This window comes from Microcaecilia unicolor, chromosome 2, assembly GCF_901765095.1.
Source record: "Microcaecilia unicolor chromosome 2, aMicUni1.1, whole genome shotgun sequence".
NCBI lineage: Eukaryota > Metazoa > Chordata > Amphibia > Gymnophiona > Siphonopidae > Microcaecilia > Microcaecilia unicolor.
The window spans coordinates 3,746,668-3,766,406 of NC_044032.1; the positions used below are offsets into that span (position 1 = coordinate 3,746,668).

The 19,739-nt window shown below is 44.6% G+C and overlaps 1 protein-coding gene across 1 annotated transcript in view; it reads left to right on the forward strand.

Moving 5' to 3' along the window:
- Nucleotides 1-19,739, forward strand: part of LOC115462755 (receptor-type tyrosine-protein phosphatase kappa-like) — a 230,236-nt gene that overhangs the window by 168,672 nt on the left and 41,825 nt on the right. Inside the window, exons 21-22 of the mRNA XM_030192735.1 lie at nucleotides 2,340-2,475; nucleotides 17,885-18,034. Coding sequence (XP_030048595.1) covers nucleotides 2,340-2,475; nucleotides 17,885-18,034 — 286 coding nt within the window. The remainder of the gene's footprint in view (nucleotides 1-2,339; nucleotides 2,476-17,884; nucleotides 18,035-19,739) is intronic.

The window sequence follows — 19,739 nt, forward strand, 5'->3', positions numbered from 1 at the left end:
TACTTTTACCACATTTTCTGACAATGAATTCCAGAGTATAATTACACATTGAGTGACAAAATATTTTCTCTGATTTCATTTTAAATTTACTACTTAGTAGCCTCGTTGCATGCCCCCTAGTCCTAGTATTTTTGGAAAGAGTAAACAAGCAATTCACATCTACCTGTTCCACTCCACTCAGTATTTTATAGACCTCTATCAAATCTCCCCTCACCCATCTCTTCTCCAAGCTGAACAGCCCTAGCTGCTTTAGCCTTTCTTCATAGGGAAGTCGTCCCAACCTCTTTACCAATTTTGTCACCCTTCTCTGTACCTTTTCTATTTCCACTATATCTTTTTTGAGATGCAGTGACCAGACCTGCACGCAGTATTAGAGGTGCGGTTGCACCATAGAGCGATACAAAGGCATTATAACATTCTCAGTTTTGTTTTCCATTCCATTCCTAATAATTCCCAACATTCTATTTGCTTTCTTAGCCACCGCTACACACTGAGCAGAGGGTTTCAACGTATCATCAATGGACACCTAGATCCCTTTCCTGGGCGGTGACTCCTAATATGGAACCTTGCATCATGTATCTATGGTTTGGGTTCCTCTTTCCCACATTCATTACTTTGCACTTGCTCACATTAAAAGTTATCTGCCATTTGGATACCCAGTCTCCCTGTCTTGTAATGTCCTCTTGCAATTTAACAATTTTGAATAATTTTGTGTCATCAGCAAATTTAATTACCTCACTAGTTATTCCCATCTCTAGATCATTTATAAATACGTTAAATAGCAGCGGTCCCAGCACAGACCCCTGGGGAACCCCATTATCTACCCTTCTCCATTGAGAATATTGACCATTTAACCCTGATTATTGACAGGTGCCACACCCACTTCCAGGTTCTCAGCCAATCAAAATCAAGGATCTGCCCAAGCCACACCACTCCCATCCCATCCCACCCCTTTTGATATTGTCACCAGAAGTAGCATCATAGCACCACCCAAAACCCCTCCTTTTTGGTAATGTCATAGGAAGTGACATCATTACTTCATCCAGACCACACCCCTTTTCTGAGATGGTAGTGACTAGAGGAGGCACAAATCCAGGTTGGTGGCGCCCATAGGGGCACTTCCCGTTTTTCACCACTTGCTGCCATCTTGGGTAGTGACAGCTGTAATGGACATATGTCTGCTGATACATGTTGTAAGAAAAACATAGGGCTGAAGAAGAAACAAATAGGCAGTGAGCGGATGGACAGAAAAAAAAAAAAGACAGTGAACGGCTTGCAGTTACGCTGTGGCCGTGATTGAAAAAAAATACATAAAAAAGAAATAGTTTAAGGGCTGGGAAAAATAAACTATGCACACTCCTCCGAGGTTGCAGCGGATGGTGTCTGATGATTGACATCACTTCCCATCATGTGACTTGTTCAAGATGGCGGCGAGTGGTGTTAAAACAGGAAGTGCCCCTATGGGCGCTGCCATCTTGGATTTATGCCTCCTACAGTTGCAGCCATTTCAAAAGAGGGGTGTGGTCTGGGTGGAATTATGATATCATTTCCTGTGACATCATCAACAGGAGGGGTTATGGGTGGGGCTATGGCACCACTTCTGACATTAAAAAGGGGCACAGTGGGAGGGGCCAGGGTGGAGAGTGGGTGCGACTTGGGCAGATCCTTGATTCTGATTGATGGAGAACCCAGAAGTATGTGTGGCACCAGTCAAAATCACTTATGCAGATTAGCTTTGACGAAAGGGGTTGAACCTTACTACTAAGGTCTGTCAAAAGAACGTGGGCAACAGATTTTCAAATATATTTTTCAAAAAACTCAGAAGTCTGTATCTCCTCCTCTGATTATTACCTGAGTCCATGCGTTTGTACACTACCTGCATTCAGTCTATGCACTCTGCCTCCAGTGAATGATACCATTCACTGTTGCTCTGCAGATTGCATTCCTCCACCTGTCCTTTTCACAATTGTTTTAACAACTCCTGAGACTTTCTTCTGTGCAAGCTTGAGATGAACTGGAGTCTATGACGTTGCAGTAGGACTAAACTGGGCAGACAAGATGGGCTTTACAGTTTTGTATCTTCTGTCAGGATCTGTGTAAGCAGACCATGCGGGTGACAAAGAGCATGGATGGGGTGGAAAGGGTTTTGGTTGGAGTCTTCATGACCTGTAGTACTCATAAAGCAACGCTATATTAACACCCTTCTAGGGGACAAAATCTCCAGGATTCTGCTGTTTTGAAACATACAGATCATGAGTAGTCTGTGTTAGTTTTAGAGGACTGACACACAGAATGTTAGTTGTCTGGGGCAGTTTCATTCGCCTTTCTCTTGTTTTCAGTGCAGGTATTGGCCGCACAGGGACCTTTATTGCTCTGGATTTCCTACTGAAAATGGCAAAGGAAGAGAAGAAGGTGGATGTCCTCCGATGCACACACAAGCTGCGGGAGAAAAGGGTCAATATAGTACAGACAGTGGTAAGGATTTGGGGAGGGAGGGGGCTTGTGCTGTCTTTAAACATATGCATGCGTGTTTGTATGTGCGGGTGTCTGTGTGTACCCAGGCAGGGAGGCTCAGTGACAGGAATCTGCCCTGGATTTCTGACTTGGTATTACTGGGAACCAGGCTGAACCTGTGTGCAGTTTGCTTAGAATTTAGATTGTACAAGGCTGCACATGCTCATTGTAAAATGTACTTACAATGAGCAAAATGGGAAGGTGGTAGAAGTAGAGGACGTGAAATGAGATTGAAGGGGGGCAGACTCAAAAAAAATGTCAGGAAGTATTTTTTCGCGGAGAGAGTGGTGGATGCTTGGAATGCCCTCCTGCGGGAGGTGGTGGAGATGAAAACGGTAACGGAATTCAAACATGCGTGGGATAAACATAAAGGAATCCTGTTCAGAAGAAATGGATCCTCAGAAGCTTAGCGGAGATTGGGAGGCAGAGCCAGTGGTGGGGGGCGAGGCTGGTGGTTGGGAGGTGGGGCTAGTGCAGGGCAGACTTCTACAGTCTGTGCCCTGAAAATGGCAGATACAAATCAAAGTCAGGTATACACATAAAGTAGCACATATGAGTTTATCTTGTTGGGCAGACTGGATAGACCGTGCAGGTCTTTCTCTGCCATCCTCTACTATGTTACTTTTGTTACTTACCATTGTCTGTTCTTTGCTTCATAGAAAGTGCTGTTTCTGTCTCTCTATGTTCCCCATGATGTAAAGTGTCTTATTCTTCCTGCTGTGTCTTCCATGATGTGAAGTGTTATATTCTATCTCTCTATATCCCGTGCAATGTAAATGTTATATTCTGTTCTGGAGTGGATAGCCACAGCAGTGCAGCAAGTGTTAGACCAGCCTTTGCGAATCACTTTTCCAAGTCTGAAGAATAAATCTTTCATGATTTTAAACTGGTCGGGAGGCAGGGAAAACAACAGCCTGTACAATAAAGGATCTAAACCATAAGCCAAGAGGGTCCCCATGAATAATACAGATGCAGAGACGTGCGTGTTACCCCTCTGCATTAAAATACAATTAACAATCCTTTTGGAAGGTAGTCCAGGCCTGTATTTTGTTGCTTTTGGGATATCATGTTCCCTGGGACCCTGGTGTTTTTTTTTTGCTGAGCAGACTGATCCCAGGATTCAAAATCAAACACCAAAAGGCACAAAAAAACAAAATGTCCACATCAACCAAAAGAAGTGGAAAAAGCCAACCACACTGGCCAAAGAGACCAAAGTTTATTCTTGAAATGGAAAATGCTGTCAAAGAATGAAGTTTGGTTTCCCTGGACACAGTGGTTGACTTTTTCCACTTCTTTTGGTTGATCCCAGAATTCACCGTTGTAAAGAACTTCCGAGTGCTGACCTTAGCTCAGTTCTGGAAAAAGCCTGTGGTTCCTTCGTTACAGGCCTGGACATTTCAACTCCATTATGTTTGTGTTATGGGTAAATTACGGGCTCTGTGTGCTTCAAGGCTCTTGGGAGGTGGGAAAAGTTGTGGGGTCCTCTTGCCTCCATGGGCTCTTGATATTTTTGTATAGTTTATATTTTACTGCATATCACCTACCATCTATGTGTGCATTTTGCTTGTAATTGTCTTGTCTGTCTGTATTATTTTTAGATTGTAAGCTCTATTGAGCAGGGACTGTCTCTGTATGTCAGGTGTTCAGCGCTGCGTGCATCTGGTAGCGCTAATAATAATTATTATTATTTAGGTAAGGGCAGGGGGAAGGCTGTGGGGGAGGGGGTTGGTTATATCAAAAAATTGAGGTGGTATTTTGTAACCTGCTAAGGCAGAGTTGGGGGGGGGGGGTTTGCCTTATTTTCTAGGATGCTGTTTTTATAGATGTGCTTGATGCTTTCCAATTCGTTATAATTTTGTGGCACTTTTATTTCAATATTTATCTCTCTGCTCTTATCAATAAAAGACCTTGTTGAATTAATAAAATGCGATTAACAAAAATGTAAAGTCTTTTACTCTGTGATGAAACTTGTGATACTCACCAAAACCCTATGTCCTAGAGTCCAAATCCAGAAATCCTTAATGTCAGATAGCCAGAAAGAAATTACATCTACAGAGCTTTAGAGAAGGACAAAGCTGTTTAGGTATAACTACAGGAAATTCGAGAGCATAGGTGCCCTGCTTCCAACAGTGGCCAATTCAGGTCACAAGTACCCAGACAGGATCCCGAATAGTAGCAAGATTCATGCTATGGATCCCAGGGACAACCAGTGGCTTTCCCCATATCTATCTCAATAGCAGACTGTGGACTTTTTCACCAGGAACGTGTCTGAACCTTTTTTAAACCCAAATACACTAACCACTGTTACTACATCGTCTGGCAACAAGTTCTAGAGCTTAACTATTCATTGAGTGAAAAAAATATTTCCTCCTGTTGATTTTAACATTTCTTTATTAATTTCAAATTAAACAAAGATAAACCTCTTTGAATAGATACATCCAATTCAAATAACAGAGTTAAAAGGAAATAATCTATACATCAATCTTATATTGAAAATGGATTTTATAGTCCACTAGAATAGTATAAGGAGATCAAGGTGGATTGAAAAAAACCAAAGGAAGTTGGCATAATCAAAGTAATTAAAGGAAAACAAGCATTAGTTTCTAAATTTTAAATTTTTTCAGGACTCAAGGTTTGGGGTGGAACCTGGTTCCTCTTCATATCAAGGAAGGACCGCAATTGGTCAGGTTCGAAGAATATATATTTTTTCTCCTTGAATATCAGCATGCATTTGCAAGGGAATCGTAACTGGAAGACCGCCCCTATATTGAGGGACTCTTGTCTCATGTCCAAAAATTTTTTTCTTCTTTGTTGTGTCCATCGTGCAATGTCTGGAAATATAGAGATTTTACTTCCTTTAAAATCTGGATGAATATCTTTAAAATAAAGTCTCATTAAAGATTCTTTATCTTGCAAAAAGACAAAAGTAACAATTAAGGTTGCTCTAGTCTCTGTATTATCCATCGACTGCTCTAGAAAATTTGTTAAGTCCAAGATTTCAGATGGATTAATCTGTTTAAGAGTATCTTGTTTTGGGGTGGTCTTCATTTCCAGGTAATAAAGTTTTGAAGTGGGGGTAATGATTGATCAGTATATTTATATACCTCTTTTAAAAACTTCACAAACATATCCTTACGAGTGACAAATCTGGATCTTGGAAAATTTAATAGTCTTAAATTCAGGTTTCTTGACAAGTTTTCAAGGTTCTCAAGCTTCCTATGAGTTAGAATTCGATCCCCTGAAATTAATGCTTGTTGTTGAGACATTTTCCCCATTTGTCCTTCCAAGTCAGTTTGTTTTTTCAATAACCCCTCAGTCTGAGATTTTAGTGAATTTATCTGTGCAGAGTTGTTCAAGGAGACAGTAATAAATGAGGTACAGACCTTGTGAAGTGATTCTAGGGCCGTCCAAATCGTCTCCAGCAATACCTTCTGGGGTTTAATCAGAGGCTGCATCGCCAGAACACAAGAAGTTACTTCTTCTTGTGTAGTTGTTATCGGCGAGTCCTCTAGGATTTCCCCCGACGATATTCCGGTCATTCGCTGGGCTCCTTTTGCCAGCCCCAAGCTTACATCGGACATCGCTACTGCAACCGGAGCGCGCCACTCCTTCGAATCTGCGCTTCTGTCCGCAATCGGCACAGCGCTTCCGGGTGCCCGCGGTGGCGTCGGAGTCAACGGTCCCAGCGGGCTGAGCGAGAAATCGCTCTCCAGAGCGGGGCTCTTCCCAGCCCCACTAATGGAAACGTCCGCGTTCGGAGTAGAAACCCAAGATGCAGGCAAAGACTGCTGTCCAGGCAAGGAAGTGCCCTGCTTCGGGAGGAGTGATCCCTTCGGCTTGCCCTTCCTTTTTGGCATTTTTCATCGAAGAAAAGGTAAATTATAGAGAATTATCAGGAGCGTCTTAGTCATGCATCCTGCTTGGTCGCCATCTTCCTCATGTTCATTTTAAAAGTAGCACCATGTAACTTCATTGAGTGTCGTCCCTTAGTTTTTGTACTTTTTGAAAGAGTAAAAAATCAATTCACGTTTACCCGTTCTATACCACTCAGTATTTTGTACACTTCTATTGTATCCCCCCCCCCCTCCGTTCTCTTTTCTAGGCTGAAGAGCCCTAACCTCGTAAGCCTTTTTTCATATGAGAGAAGTCCCATCCTCATAATTTTATTTTATTTATTTGTTTGCTGCATTTATCCCACATTTTCCCACCTATTTGCAGGCTCAATGCGGCTTACATTATGCCGAAATGACGGTAGCCATTTCCGGAGTGAGAAGTACATATTGTTATTATTACAATTAAAGTACAAAAATGTGAAGTACATTAGAAGTAAATGGATATACAGAACATTTGAGGAGTTTGAAATCAAGGGTAATGAATAACATTCAGTAATGAAAATAGAAATTAGAGTAATCAAATAGAAGCGTTCACTGTTAACTTGATCTGGTTGATTTATGACGGATCCTTTTGATAAGACTTTTTAAACAATTTAGTCTTTAGTAGTTTCCGGAAGGATGTCATATCGTGCGTTGTTTTTATGGCATTCGGCAGTGCATTCCAAAATTGTGTACAGATATAGGAGAAGCTAGATGCGTATAATCATTTTGGTTGTCCTTCTTTGAACCTTTTTTTACATTCTGCTACAGTGGTGGAAATAAGTATTTGATCCCTTGCTGATTTTGTAAGTTTGCCCACTGACAAAGACATGAGCAGCCCATAATTGGAGGGTAGGTTATTGGTAACAGTGAGAGATAGCACATCACAAATTAAATCCGGAAAATCACATTGTGGAAAGTATATGAATTTATTTGCATTCTGCAGAGGGAAATAAGTATTTGATCCCCCACCAACCAGTAAGAGATCTGGCCCCTACAGACCAGGTAGATGCTCCAAATCAACTCGTTACCTGCATGACAGACAGCTGTCGGCAATGGTCACCTGTATGAAAGACACCTGTCCACAGACTCAGTGAATCAGTCAGACTCTAACCTCTACAAAATGGCCAAGAGCAAGGAGCTGTCTAAGGATGTCAGGGACAAGATCATACACCTGCACAAGGCTGGAATGGGCTACAAAACCATCAGTAAGACGCTGGGCGAGAAGGAGACAACTGTTGGTGCCATAGTAAGAAAATGGAAGAAGTACAAAATGACTGTCAATCGACAAAGATCTGGGGCTCCACGCAAAATCTCACCTCGTGGGGTATCCTTGATCATGAGGAAGGTTAGAAATCAGCCTACAACTACAAGGGGGGAACTTGTCAATGATCTCAAGGCAGCTGGGACCACTGTCACCACGAAAACCATTGGTAACACATTACGACATAACGGATTGCAATCCTGCAGTGCCCGCAAGGTCCCCCTGCTCCGGAAGGCACATGTGACGGCCCGTCTGAAGTTTGCCAGTGAACACCTGGATGATGCCGAGAGTGATTGGGAGAAGGTGCTGTGGTCAGATGAGACAAAAATTGAGCTCTTTGGCATGAACTCAACTCGCCGTGTTTGGAGGAAGAGAAATGCTGCCTATGACCCAAAGAACACCGTCCCCACTGTCAAGCATGGAGGTGGAAATGTTATGTTTTGGGGGTGTTTCTCTGCTAAGGGCACAGGACTACTTCACCGCATCAATGGGAGAATGGATGGGGCCATGTACCGTACAATTCTGAGTGACAACCTCCTTCCCTCCGCCAGGGCCTTAAAAATGGGTCGTGGCTGGGTCTTCCAGCACGATAATGACCCAAAACATACAGCCAAGGCAACAAAGGAGTGGCTCAGGAAGAAGCACATTAGGGTCATGGAGTGGCCTAGCCAGTCACCAGACCTTAATCCCATTGAAAACTTATGGAGGGAGCTGAAGCTGCGAGTTGCCAAGCGACAGCCCAGAACTCTTAATGATTTAGAGATGATCTGCAAAGAGGAGTGGACCAAAATTCCTCCTGACATGTGTGCAAACCTCATCATCAACTACAGAAGACGTCTGACCGCTGTGCTTGCCAACAAGGGTTTTGCCACCAAGTATTAGGTCTTGTTTGCCAGAGGGATTAAATACTTATTTCCCTCTGCAGAATGCAAATAAATTCATATACTTTCCACAATGTGATTTTCCGGATTTAATTTGTGATGTGCTATCTCTCACTGTTACCAATAACCTACCCTTCAATTATGGGCTGCTCATGTCTTTGTCAGTGGGCAAACTTACAAAATCAGCAAGGGATCAAATACTTATTTCCACCACTGTATATCTTTTTTAAGATACAGCGACCAGAATTGCACACAATATTCAAGGAGTGGTCACACAATGGAGCGATACACAGGCATTATAGTATTTTCTGCCTTATTTCTATCCTTTTCCTAATAATTTCTAGCATTCTGATTGCTTTTTTTGGCTGCCACCACACACTGGGCAGAAGATTTCAGCATATTATCCATGATGACTCCTAGGGTAGAACTTAGCATTAAATAACTATAATTTGGATGATTCTTCCCAATGTGCATCACTTTGCATTTGTCCACATTAAATCTCACCTGCCATTTGGATGCTCATTCTTCCAACTTCCCCATTTCCAGATCATTAATAAATATGCTATATAGCACCAGTCCCAGGAGTACTCCACTACTCGCCCTCCTCCACTGAAAGAATTGGCCATTTAACCCTACCCTCTGTTTTCTATCCGTCAACCAGTTCCTAATCCACAACAGAACATTGCCTCCTATTCCATGACTCTTTAATTTTCTCAGGAGCCTCTCATGAGGGATTTTGTCAAACGCTTTCTGAAAATCTAGATACATTACATCAACCGGCTCATCTTTTATCCATATGTTTCAGTGGCGTAGCCACAGGTGGGCCTGGGTGGGCTGGGGCCCACCCACTTAGGGCTCAGGCCCACCCAACAGCAGCACACATTTAGTGGTAGCTGGTGGGGATCCCAAGCTCCGCCAGCTGAAGACCTCCTCCTGATGGTGCTGAAAACATTGCTCTCCAGAAGTCTGAGCTTCCTAAGCTGCCGATACTGGCAACTGCGCAAGCTCAGTTTTCAGCACATGCCTGCTGCAGGCTGCCAAGGTAGTGAACAGTGTTTTCCTGCCAGCTGAGATATTTTTTTAAGTTGGTGGGGGAGGGGGGAAGAACACGTGCCCACCCACTTCTTGTCTAGGCCCACCCAAAATCTGCTGTCTGGCTACGCCCCTGATATGTTTATTCACGCATTCAAAGAAATGAAGCCAGTTGGTGAGGCAAGACGTCCCTTGGCTGAATCCATGTCGACTCTGTCCCACTAAACCATGTTTGTCTATGTGTTTAGTAATTTTATTCTTTATAATAGTTTCCACCAGGGGCATATCTGCGTGGGGCCACAGGGGCCTGGGCCCCCGCAGATTTCGCCCTGGCCCCCCTCCTGCCGCCAACCCTCCCCCACTAATGTTGTTTACCTTTGCTGGCGGGGGACCCCAACCCCCGCCAGCCGCCGAGGTCTTCAAAGTTCTTGTTCGTCGTCCTCCGTGGCCATGCTGTACCCTGTTGATTTGGAGTCTGTCTGACGTCGCACCACGTTGTACGTGCGTACAACGTGGTGCGACGTCAGACAGACTCCGAATCAGCAGCGTACAGCATGGCCACGGAGGAGGACGACGAACAAGAACTTTGAAGACCTCGGCGGCTGGAGGGGGTTGGGCTCCCCCGCCAGCTGAAGAATTACTTTTAAATGCAGGCCTGAAGCGGACCTCGGCTGGCGGGGGTTGGGGTCCCCGCCAGCAAAGGTAAACAACATCAGCGGGGGAGGGTTGGCGGCGGGAGAGGAGGTGGAGAGAGTCGTTGGTGGCAGGGGGGGGCTCTGGTAATGGCGGGGGGGGGGGAGTCGGTGGCAGGGGGGGCTCTGGCAATGGGGGGGGGGGTCGGTGGTGCCGGGGGGGGGGGCTAAATGTGCCCCCTCCCTCTGGCCCTGGCCCCCCCTACTGCCAGAGTCCAGATACGCCCCTGGTTTCCACTATTATGCCCAGTGCTTATGTCAGGCTTACTGGTCTATAATTTCACAGATCATCTCTGGATCACTTTTTAAAAATAGACATTACATTGGTCACCCTCCAGGTACTACGGACAATTTTAACGACAGGTTACAGATCACTAACAGCAGATCTGTAATTTCATATTTGAGTTCTTTCAGTTCTCTGGGGTGTATGCCAGCCGGGCCAGGTGATTTACTACTTTTGTCGATTTGGCTCAGTACGTCTTCTAGGTTCATTGAGATTTCTGCATCGTCACTCTTGAAAACCATCTCTGGTACTGGTAAATCTGTAACTCCAAAGCACAGCTTCACACTCACTGTGTAACACAATGGATACAAGAAGAAGCTCTTATTTCGATTAGTATCAATTTGTATAAATTTAAGTGGAGAAAAAAGGCTTCAGTATGGCCACCCAGCCAGCCAGAGATTATCCGACTATAAGGCGTGGGCCCGGCGCACCATCATCTCGCCAAAAAAAACTCCACAATAGTAAATGTTTTCAAAAGTTGCTATTGAGCAAATTCATCTATATAAATAAAATCCCCCTCAGACGTTCTGAAGCTCACCTCACTCCAACTGTGGCTCCTGACCTAGGCTATTTGGACTCCCGCACTCAGCCACGCCCATCTGCGCCCTAGGCCACGCCCCATCTGGACATAAAAACCACTCTCAACGTTCCATTGACCACTGACGTCAATGAAGCCAGTTCGTTTGTTCGAAGCTCTGTAGCACAGTCTGTGGGCCCCGCCCTCGCGTCAAACGTCATGACGTTGAGGGCGGAGCACATTCAAGGAGCCAATCAGTAGCCGAAAGCAGGAGAGAGGGCGGAACGACGAAGAGGAGGCGGGTTCGAAGCTCTGTAGCACAGTCTGTGGGCCCCGCCCTCGCGTCAAACGTCATGACGTTGAGGGCGGAGCACATTCAAGGAGCCAATCAGTAGCCGAAAGCAGGAGAGAGGGCGGAACGACGAAGAGGAGGCGGGAGAGAGGGCGCAATGTGGAAGAGGAGGCGGCCCGGCAGCGCTTCTACACACTACGAGGAAAACCTGGCTAGCGCCCGTTTCATTTCTTTCCGAAACGGGCCTTTTTTTACTAGTGTATCCATAAATTACAGGATTTCCATATATTCAGTACTTTACAATCTAGTGATGTGTTAATACTGCCGGTTACTTATCTTAATTCCAATAAAGTTGGCTCCGTCACACCAATCTTAACCCAACAGGGAATCCCCGTTTCGCTATCGCTGCTTCAGGGGTTCACTACTCTTGTAAAGATTCATTTCACATTTCTCATCTCTTGCTGCTCATGGACACGTATATAATCCTGTGTTGCGTCTGCTGCACTCCGAAGACAAGTGTTACATCTTCTTCAGTAAAGACCAAGGCATAGAATTCATTCAGCCTTTCTACTATAGCCCTGTTCACCTTCAGTGCTCCTTAATGATCTAACAGTCTCAGAGATTACCTTACAGACTTTCTGCTTCTGATATACCTGAAAAGTTATTACTATGAGTTTTTGCCTCTGAGGCAAGTTTCTCTTACGGCACTGAATTGCACTCCTCAAGACAAGAAGCAGTGATGTAGACCAGTGGATCTCAAATCCATTTCTTTCTCCTTTCCCTATTCCTATTTCCCCAAAAGGGTCTGTTATTCAGAATAACTGCAGCAAAACCTCTTGAGACTTAGTTACATATTCTGGAGATCTTGAAAACGAGATCTGGAAGAGGGGAAGGGAGTGCATTGGTCTGAAGACTAGTGTAGAAAATCCACTTAAGCTGACCGAGGACGGCAAAGGAAAGGTAGTACAGGAGCAGAACTGAAGGCCATCAGAATGGTACGAGAAGGTAGAAAACTGAGTCAGAGAGGATGGGAAGCGGCAGAGGTCTTACAAGCCATATAGAATAAAGAGGCACAGCTACGGAAAAGATGTTCCCTCTGCCAAGTGCCTTTCACTGACTACCTGTCCTAAGAAACTCAAACAGGAAAAGCAGCCTGGTGACTGGCCTTTTTGTTCATTAAACTGATGCTGTTTTCCTTACCCTTGCAAACAAATGAAGTTTCTCTAAATGTGACTTTCAGGCTCATTTTCAAAAGAGAAAAACGTCCAAAGAGCGGCATGTCTGCATTTGGATGTTTATCTCACAAAAACGTCCAAATCGGTATTTTAGAAACCTCTTTTTAGACGTTTTTCTCTGGTCTATCAGAAGGACTTCTAAATCTCGAGGGGGCGTGCCAGGGGCATGTTCAAGGCGGGACTTGGGTGTTCCTAAGACTTAGATGTCTTTCAGCCGTAATGGAACAAAACAAAAACATCCAAGACTAAAATGATTTGAGGTAGTCCTGTTTTTATAACAAATAGCTGCAGTGGGAATTGAACCCACTTCCCCAGGATCAAGGTCAATGGCTGCAGTGGCAATTGAGCCCCCTTCCCTAGGATCAGGGTCTGCTGCACTGGCCACTAGGCTACTCCTCTACTCCACACGAGGTGCCCCAAATGATTACTGGAGGGAATCGGGGATCACCTCCCCTTACGCCACCAGCGGTCAGTATCCTCCTCCCATCCCAAAAAAATGTGATTAAAAATATTACTTGTCAGCCTCAGATGTTATACTCAGGTCCATTAGAGGAAACTGTGAGCCCTCCAAAACCCACCAGAAACCCACAGCAGACAAGATAAGGGAGCAATGGTGAGATGTGTACCTGGGAGCATTTTATAAAGTCCACTGCAGTGCCCCCAAGGATGCCCTATTGCTTTCCTGGGATGTCACTTTTCCACTATTCTATCTGATTCCACACTTTCTATTTTTTTTTTATAACATCTAAGCCTTGTGTCTATTGTTTATCATTAGATTTGGGCTTTGAATTCAGATCTATGATGAAAATGAGGTCTCACTGCATATATCTAAATACCAGAGTCAAATTGTACAGCGCTGCGTAACCCTAGTAGCGCTTTAGAAATGTTAAGTAGTAGTAGTACTATTTTTCCATACTTCATATCCAGAGTGTACATTCCCTAATTACCTGTCCCAATGCAACTGAAGCTTTTACCTCCTCAGTGCATGTAAACGGTTTCATCCCTGTGTGAATTCTCTGATGCCGTGTGAGGCTTTCTTTCCAACCAAAGCTTTTACCACACTCAGGACATGTAAATAGTTTCACTCCTATGTGCAATCTCTGGTGCATTGTGAGGTTTACCTTCTGAGCAAAGCTTTTACCAGACTCTGTACATGCAAATGGTTTCTCTCCCGTGTGGACTCTCTGATGCACTTTGAGATTTACATTACAACCAAAGCTTTTACCACACTTAGAACATGTGAATGGTTTTGCTTTATTGTGGATTTTCTTCTGTATTTTGTACATTTTGCATTTGGATGTATTTGTTTGAAAATGGACCAAAAAATAAAACATTCAAATCACAAAATGTTTTTCCAAACAGCATTTTCAAGAGGAAAAGATAGACCTTTTTGAAGAAAATGACCTTTCCTGTTCTGATTTTGGATGTTTTACAAAAAATGTCCAAATTCAGACTTAGATGTCATATCCAAAAATGGCCCTTGTGCATTTGACTTGCCCAAAGTCACAAAGAGCAGCAGTGGGAATTGAACCCATGTTGCCAGGATCAAAGCCCGCTTCACTAACCATTAAGCCACTCCTCCTCTGTTCTGGATGTTTTGCATTTGGACGTTTTTTGTTCGAAAATGGACCCAAAAAAAAGACATCCATAATATTTTCGAACACAAAAGATAGACGTCTATCTTTTTCGAAAATGACCTTCTTTCCTGTTCAGAATTTGGACGTTTTAGTAAAACGTCCAAATTCTGATTTAGATGTTCTATCGAAAATGCCCCTTTTTTGTGACGGATATAGTAGCTGAGCATTTGAGTTCTAGACGGTGGCTGCCCACACTGAAGGAGAAATTAGATCTTACCTGCTAATTTGCTTTCCTTTAGTCCCTCCGGACCGGACCAGGATTGGACTGTTGGGTTGTGCCCGCCTACCAGCAGGTGGAGACTGAGAAAAACTCTGACTCTAGAGAGCCAATAGGAGCCCTGGCCATGTGACCTTAGCCTCAGTATTTGAATAACAAAGCAGGAAAGAAAGAAAGAACTTCTGTGCCGTATGGAATCCTAGCAGCCACAAATTCCTTGGCAAAACCGAGTACTAGAGCTCACCAGCAACTCTCACCAGAGAAGTGGTATGGCCCATTTGTATTAGAGCTCGCCAGCAACTCTCACCAGAGAAGTGGCATGGCCCATTCATATTAGAGCTCACCAGCAACTCTCACCAGAGAAGTAGTATGACTCAAGGTTTTATATATATTCCATCAACTGAGCTCACCAGCAACTCTCAACAGAGAAGTGGTATAACATATTCAAGGCTTTATATATATTCCAGCAACTGAGCTCACCAGCAACTCTCACCAAAGAAGTGGTATTAAGGTTTTATATATATATATTCCAGCAACTGAGCTCACCAGCAACTCTCACCAAAGAAGTGGTATTAAGGCTTTATATATATATTCCAGCAACTGAGCTCACCAGCAACTCTCACCAGAGAAGTGGTATGACATATTAAGGCTTTATATATATTCCAGCAACTGAACTCACCAGCAACTCTCACCAGAGAAGTGGTATGACCCATTAAGGCTTTATATATATTCCAGCAACTGAGCTCACCAGCAACTCTCACCAGAGAAGTGGTATGACATATTTAAGGCTTTATATATATTCCAGCAACTGAACTCACCAGCAACTCTCACCAGAGAAGTGGTATTAAGGTTTTATATATATATATATATATATATATATTCCAGCAACTGATCTCACCAGCAACTCTCACCAGAGAAGTGGCATGGCCCATTCATATTAGAGCTCACCAGCAACTCTCACCAGAGAAGTGGCATGGCCCATTCATATTAGAGCTCACCAGCAACTCTCACCAGAGAAGTGGTATGACCCATTAAGGTTTTATATATATTCCAGCAACTGATCTCACCAGCAACTGTCACCAGAAAAGTGGTATGACCCATTAAGGTTTTGTATATATTCCAGCAACCGAGCTCACCAGCAACCACCAGAGAAGTGGTATGGACCACGCAAAGTCATTTTTTTTTATTTTTTTATTTTATATATATACAGTATCAACTGTTTTTTTTTTTTTTTTTTTTTTTAAATAGCTTGAAAAATACATGTAAAAATTAATTTCAGGGCAAATATACTACCAATTGCCCCAACTACCGGAGAAACAATATCTCCTTTCCATTGCACAAACAGCCAAACACAGTAAAAGCAGAAAAACGCTGCCGCGTCAAGGGAAATTGCAGCTGCAAGCAAAACAATGGCGGCCAAGCGCGCCAAAATGAGAAGAATAAAGTTCGGGGAAGAAAATCACTGACCAGACCGACGAAGCAGGAAATCTGTGCCGCCGAAAAACAGATAGCCTCCGATGCCGCACAAAACATGGTTTAGCCTCTGGCCCGAACAGGAACCGTCAATACAGCTCCCAAGCTATACAGACCTGTCCAAGAGCGAGCACGCGCTTAACAGTTCGCACCTCTCTTTTATTTTTTTACAACTACCGCCGCTAACAACGCCGGATAGCAGAGGAAAAATAATGAAGATAACAAAAAACCACCGATTAAAGTCACAGACGCTGACTTTTCACTTTTTTTTTTTTTTTTAAATAGCTCCGCCAGAAAAGAAAATAAAGACTCTTCAAACAGAATAAGACAGAAGAGCTACCTGCTCGTTATAAGACTGGGGAAAGCAAAAACTACTTCCTTTAAATTCCTTTCATTTGAATTAATTTTTTAAATTTTCTTTTACTTGATTTAATTCTTTAAAAACAGCTGCCTATTAAAAGTGGCTGCCTCTCCCAAAGACGGTACACCTTTCCAGAGAAAGGGACGGCCCTTCCCTGCTAAGCCAGGGAGATGGGGAGGAAGGGGGGTGGACTCGAGACACCCGAGTTTAACACCCCAGAGGCTGTCAAAGAAAGAAAAGAAACCCTGTCAAGCCTCTAATTAAGATTCCAGGCACAGAAGAAGTATTATAAATATATCTGTAATATCTTATAGAGAAAAAGAGAGAGAGAGAGAGACTAATGGGCTCACTTCCTACCTGCTGGGCAGGGTTGCCAGGTGGAAAATATTTTTCCAGCCCAAAGGAGCCCAAAATCCAGCCCAAAACCCGCCCACACTCAAACCCCGCCCCTGACACCCCCGCCCCCGCATCATCACCCCCGCCCCCGCCGTCATCAACCCCGCCCCCGCCGTCATTGGCCCCGCCTCCACGTCATCGGCCCCGCCTCCCATGTCATCGGCCCCGCCTCCCACGTCATCAGCCCCGCCTCCTACGTCATCGGCCCAGCCTCCCACGTCACTAACCCCGCCCAAAACGTCGCTAACCCCGCCCACCGCGGCCGAAAAAGCAGCCCAAAAAACCGCCCGAAGCCCAAAAAGCAGCCCAAAAAACCGCAACCTGCCGCGGGCAAAAATTTCCTGCGGCGGGTCGCGGAAAACCGCCCAATTGGGCGGTAAAACCGCCCACCTGGCAACACTGCTGCTGGGAGACTGAGAAAATACTGAGGCTAAGGTCACATGGCCAGGGCTCCTATTGGCTCTCTAGAGTCAGAGTTTTTTCTCAGTCTCCACCTGCTGGTAGGCGAGCACAACCCATCAGTCCAATCCTGGTCCGGTCCGGAGGGACGCTAAGGAAGTGGACAATGAGCATGTGCAGGTTAATACATAACAATGTGGGTCCCAGAAAGTGGCTTTGCACTCTGTTTACTTGAAAAGCCAACACAGGTTGCCCCCAACTGTGGCCCAGAGAGCTCATTTTTCCAACCTGCCTTCCTTTTCCTACCCACAGCTAAATCAGCTGATCCATGGAGGAAATTTATCTTTTTTTTCTGTGCTATAGTGGCAAAGGCAACAAGTCCGGTGGGGTTCCCAGATTCTACAAAAAAACAAAACAAAACAGCAAATTCCAATAAGGATTTTTCCTGTCTGAGATTTCAGGTGCCCATGGGCTAACTCAGTGGTAATAAGAAAACTAGAGAAAAGCCAAACCTGCTCTAAGACCTGATCTATCACGAGACTGAAAACTCAGGGTGAGCAATATGTGTTTCTTCATGCCTGGCTTAGGAAACTAATAACTGATTATAATTCAGCTCTGGGAGGAGTATTTTCAATAGTCTATGAAGCAAATATTCAGCAAGGCTCTCCGGTTTTCAGCTGAATTAAGAGAGTAGGTAGGTCAGGTGCCCTTATGGTTGAAACTGTGGAAGATCCTGTCACTTCTCTGCAGAATAGTTCTCTATAATCTTCCTCATTCCTTTGCTGGGATATCACCGGTTCTTCCTTCTTTCTGTTCCAGGAGCAATACTGTTTCCTATATGATATACTGCTAGAGGCTGTTCTCTGTGGTCTCACTGATGTCCCTGTGGAAGACATAAAGTATCATATGAAAAAGCAGAGTGTGCAGGACCCTCTAACCAGAACTGATGGATACCTCAGGGAGTTCGAGGTACGCTGTGTCTATTTCACAACCGTGGCGTTGTTACCTGGGGCCATGGGGGCCTGGGCCCCCCCAAAAAATTTCCTGGGGGCCCCTGGTTTTGCTGGCGGGAGTCCCCAACCCCTGCCAGCTGAAGCATTGTCCAGCGCCCGTCTCCAGCGCAGCCGCGTTGCCTGCCCTACTCTGTCTTCCCTTCACATCCGGCATGCTGTTTCATGAAAAGGAGCGTGCAGGACGTGAGGAGAAGACAGAGCAGGGTAGGCAACGCGGTGGCGCCAGAGACCAGCGCTGGACAACACTTCAGCTGGTGGGGGTTGGGGACCTCCGCCAGCCAAGGTATTTGCTGCGACAGTGGGTGGGGGGTGTCAGGGGGGCGGCAGACCAAAATGTGCCACCCCCCCACCTAGGGCTCTGACCCCCCCCCCCCCCCCCCCCCCCCCACTGTGAGATCTGGCTATGCCCGAATCCACAGACTAACCAATTACACATGAAACAGGATCCACTGGACTGATCCTCAAAGGAAGTTTATGCTTTGGCTGCTGAATGGCTGAACACATAATTTTCCTCTCTGTATAGTTTTAAAAACGATATGATAATATTACACTGTTTAAATCGCTAACAGAAGCAAACAAAGATCAGATTCACTCCACAAATGTCAAGGATAACCTTCATCAAACAGTGAATCGTAATATAAACACTCCCACTTTAAAAAAAAAAAAGGAGGAAAAGACCTCATACAACTGCGGCAAAATTTGCTTATTATGACTTTAAATTATATGACACTAATGTGTTGTAACATAGTAACATAGTAACATAGTAGATGACGGCAGAAAAAGACCTGCACGGTCCATCTAGTCTGCCCACGATAAACTCATGTGTATACCTTACCTTGATTTGTACCTGTCTTTTTCAGGGCACAGACCCCGTATAAGTCTGCCCTCCCCCATCCTAGCCTCTCAACCACCAACCCCTCTTCCCCCCGCCACCCAATTTCAGCTAAGCTTCTGTGGATCCATTCCTTCTGCACAGGATTCCTTTATGCCTGTCCCACGCATGCTTGAATTCCGTTACCGTTTTCATCTCCACCACCTCCCGCGGGAGGGCATTCCAAGCGTTCACCACCCTCTCCGTGAAGAAATACTTCCTGACATCTTTCCTGAGTCTGCCCCCCTTCAATCTCCTTTCATGTCCTCTCGTACTACCGCCTTCCCCTCTCCGGAAAAGATTCGTTGAAGATTAAACATCTATTTTTTCATATTTTTATTATACGTTTTGATTGCACATTCAGGACTAGTTAAACTGGAGGTTTTTTTGACCTATGATTAACATTTTTAACTGCGTACGTAGAAAAACTAAAGGTGGACAAAGCCATGGGACCGGATGGGATCCACCCCAGGATATTGAGGGAGCTCAGAGAGGTTCTGATGGGTCCTCTTAAAGATTTGTTTAATAAATCCTTAGAAATGGGAGAGGTTCCGAGGGATTGGAGAATGGCGGAGGTGGTCCCTCTTCACAAAAGTGGTGATAGGGAAGAAGCTGGAAACTACAGGCCGGTAAGCCTCACTTCAATTATTGGAAAAGTAATGGAAGCGATGCTGAAGGAAAGGATAGTGAATTTCCTGGAAGAAAATGAGTTGCAAGATCCGAGACAACATGGTTTTACCAAAGGGAAATCGTGCCAAACGAATCTCATTGAATTCTTTGATTGGGTGAC